The sequence below is a fragment of the Solanum pennellii genome, chromosome 1 (assembly GCF_001406875.1).
Source record: "Solanum pennellii chromosome 1, SPENNV200".
Lineage (NCBI taxonomy): Eukaryota > Viridiplantae > Streptophyta > Magnoliopsida > Solanales > Solanaceae > Solanum > Solanum pennellii.
The window spans coordinates 20,262,142-20,264,232 of record NC_028637.1 but is presented as its reverse complement, the minus strand read 5'-3'; the positions used below and the strand labels follow the sequence as shown (position 1 = coordinate 20,264,232).

At 29.4% G+C, this 2,091-nt stretch overlaps 1 protein-coding gene across 1 annotated transcript; it reads right to left on the bottom strand.

The window, feature by feature from the left end:
• Positions 1–271: 271 nt before the first annotated feature.
• Positions 272–1,603, bottom strand: LOC107018418 (transcription factor bHLH95-like). The gene is made up of 2 exons (XM_027915327.1): positions 1,145–1,603; positions 272–609 (listed from the first exon to the last, which is right to left on the bottom strand). The coding sequence occupies exons 1-2, from the start codon at positions 1,601–1,603 to the stop codon at positions 505–507; spliced, it is 564 nt and encodes a 187-aa protein (XP_027771128.1). The 3' UTR covers positions 272–504.
• Between the last annotated feature and the right edge of the window lie 488 nt (positions 1,604–2,091).

Genomic DNA, 2,091 nt, shown 5'->3' with positions numbered 1-2,091 from the left:
TATATATATATATATATATCAAATAAGGTGAGAGTTTGAAATTGAAGTTGGTTCTTGGTGTTGATAAACATTAATCCATACCAAACACAACCTTTAGGAAAATACATAAACATATACCAATAGCAAGATTTTTTCTATTTATAAATATAATTGGAAGAAACTTAATGGGACCGAATTCCACAGTTTTCATTCCTCCGACTCGATGACAGACGTTCATCCTCAACTGGATGAAATGAAAAAGCAAATAAAATAGATTTTATGGTTACATCGTTCATCCTTAATCTAATGAACTATAAAAGTAAATATGCATATATGGAAACAAACAAAGAAACGCAAATATAAACAAAATAGACTATACGGACGCAATCATTCATCCTGCACTAGATGAACTACAAAAGTAAATATCATGGCCTTTACGACAACAATCGTTCATCCTATGTCGGATGAACTGTGAAACTAAATATGATGACCCTTGTTGGATTTGGCTGATGAAATTGATACCTATCAATTGGGGGTTGCAAATGACATTATCTCAATCGCAACTTGCTTGTACATTTCTTCAACTCTGGATGCTTCAGAGACTTGAGCTATGCCTGTTCCACCTTTAGCCTGGATAGACATCAAACATATTTTTAAAATGAAGCAATAACAATAACAATAATATATTCAGTAAAATATTACAAGTGTAGTCTGAAGAGTGTAATATATACACATGATTACCCATATAATCTTGTAAAAGTAGAAAGACTATTTCTGTTAGACACTCCACTCAGGTAAAACAATTTTAGTGATTTCTAAGCATAATCTATTTCTATACTATATATAGTAGCAAATAGAAAGTTTTGACCTCAAGGTGAAAGTAGGTGAGAGGAGGAATTTTTTAAACAAAGAAGATAGATATACTTTTTAACCTTTATTTCATGTGAAGATAATGCTTAATTAGATGCGAGACTTATGAAAAAAATAACTATTTCTCAAACAACCTTAATATTGAATCATTTTTTAACGTGTGTCATATCTTCAATTTCCTGATCACTCAAACAAACAGACGTAAAGTAAATCAGAGAGTATGCTAACTAAAAACCCTAGTTCAAAATCTTCAAAATCACCAACATATTATTTTGAAGAAAATGAAAGGACTTACATGAGCTTGGATCATGAACATGCTTCTGAATTGATCAGATGAAACTTGAGCAGACACAATGTCAATCTTATGTTTCACCAAAACATAACAAATGAAGGTGAATAGCCCTGACTTCTTTGGACAACACACACTAATATGTGCATTTTCACCACAAACATTAAGTATCATGTTTGGTGAACTCCATTTCACAAAACCTGTTGGAATGTTATTATTCACCATAAGGGGATTGGTACCATGAGTTGTTGATGTAATAGAGGAAGAATTATGTGTTGATTCTTGATCACGCAGATATTTCTCCCAATTGTTACAAGCATTAGTGAATTTTTGTGAACTCATACACCTTACATTATGTTCTTGAAGCCTTTCTAGTTTTTCCTGTTCAAGCTTCTCAAAAGTATTCTGCAGTTTTTTGATGTGGTTCACTGCTTTCTCAACAATTGTAGACTTATCAGCCTGCATATATTAAAAAAATATAAAATTAATTTAATTTCTACTTTAGAAGCAAAGTCAGAACTTTCATTGATTAAGGAGATGTAAAAGTCATTTATTAGTGTGTGAAAAAGATTTATTGAATAAGTAAAAGTTATAAAAAAATGCTATTATTTAGAATCTATAATATTCAAACCATGTCTACTAATACGTATCTGACCAATCTATCTTTCTTATCAAACTAATTATAATAAGCAACCTATACATAAAAAGTGTTGTTAGTTGTAATTAATTTTAAAAATAAGCAAGTTTTATCGGTTACAACAAGTGAAATACACTACTACTAGTGTAATAATTTTGTATATGTTTAATTTATACAAATTAAAGTAATATAAATATTAATACTTGTTAATTACTTCAATGAGTTACAAATAACTTATGATTATATGAACTAAGAAAATTCAATTTTTGACAAATTTATAATGAAATTAAAATGATGCTCAAAGCTTCATATTCTT

What these genes read in the sequence shown, in the direction of transcription:
- LOC107018418 (XM_027915327.1), bottom strand. Translation starts at nt 1,603, where the DNA reads ATGCAGGCTGATAAGTCTACAATTGTTGAGAAAGCAGTGAACCACATC. An exon ending in TGTTCATGATCCAAGCTCAT is followed by an intron (nt 610 to 1,144) that starts GTAAGTCCTTTC and finishes ATGTCTATCCAG; the next exon opens with GCTAAAGGTGGAACAGGCAT.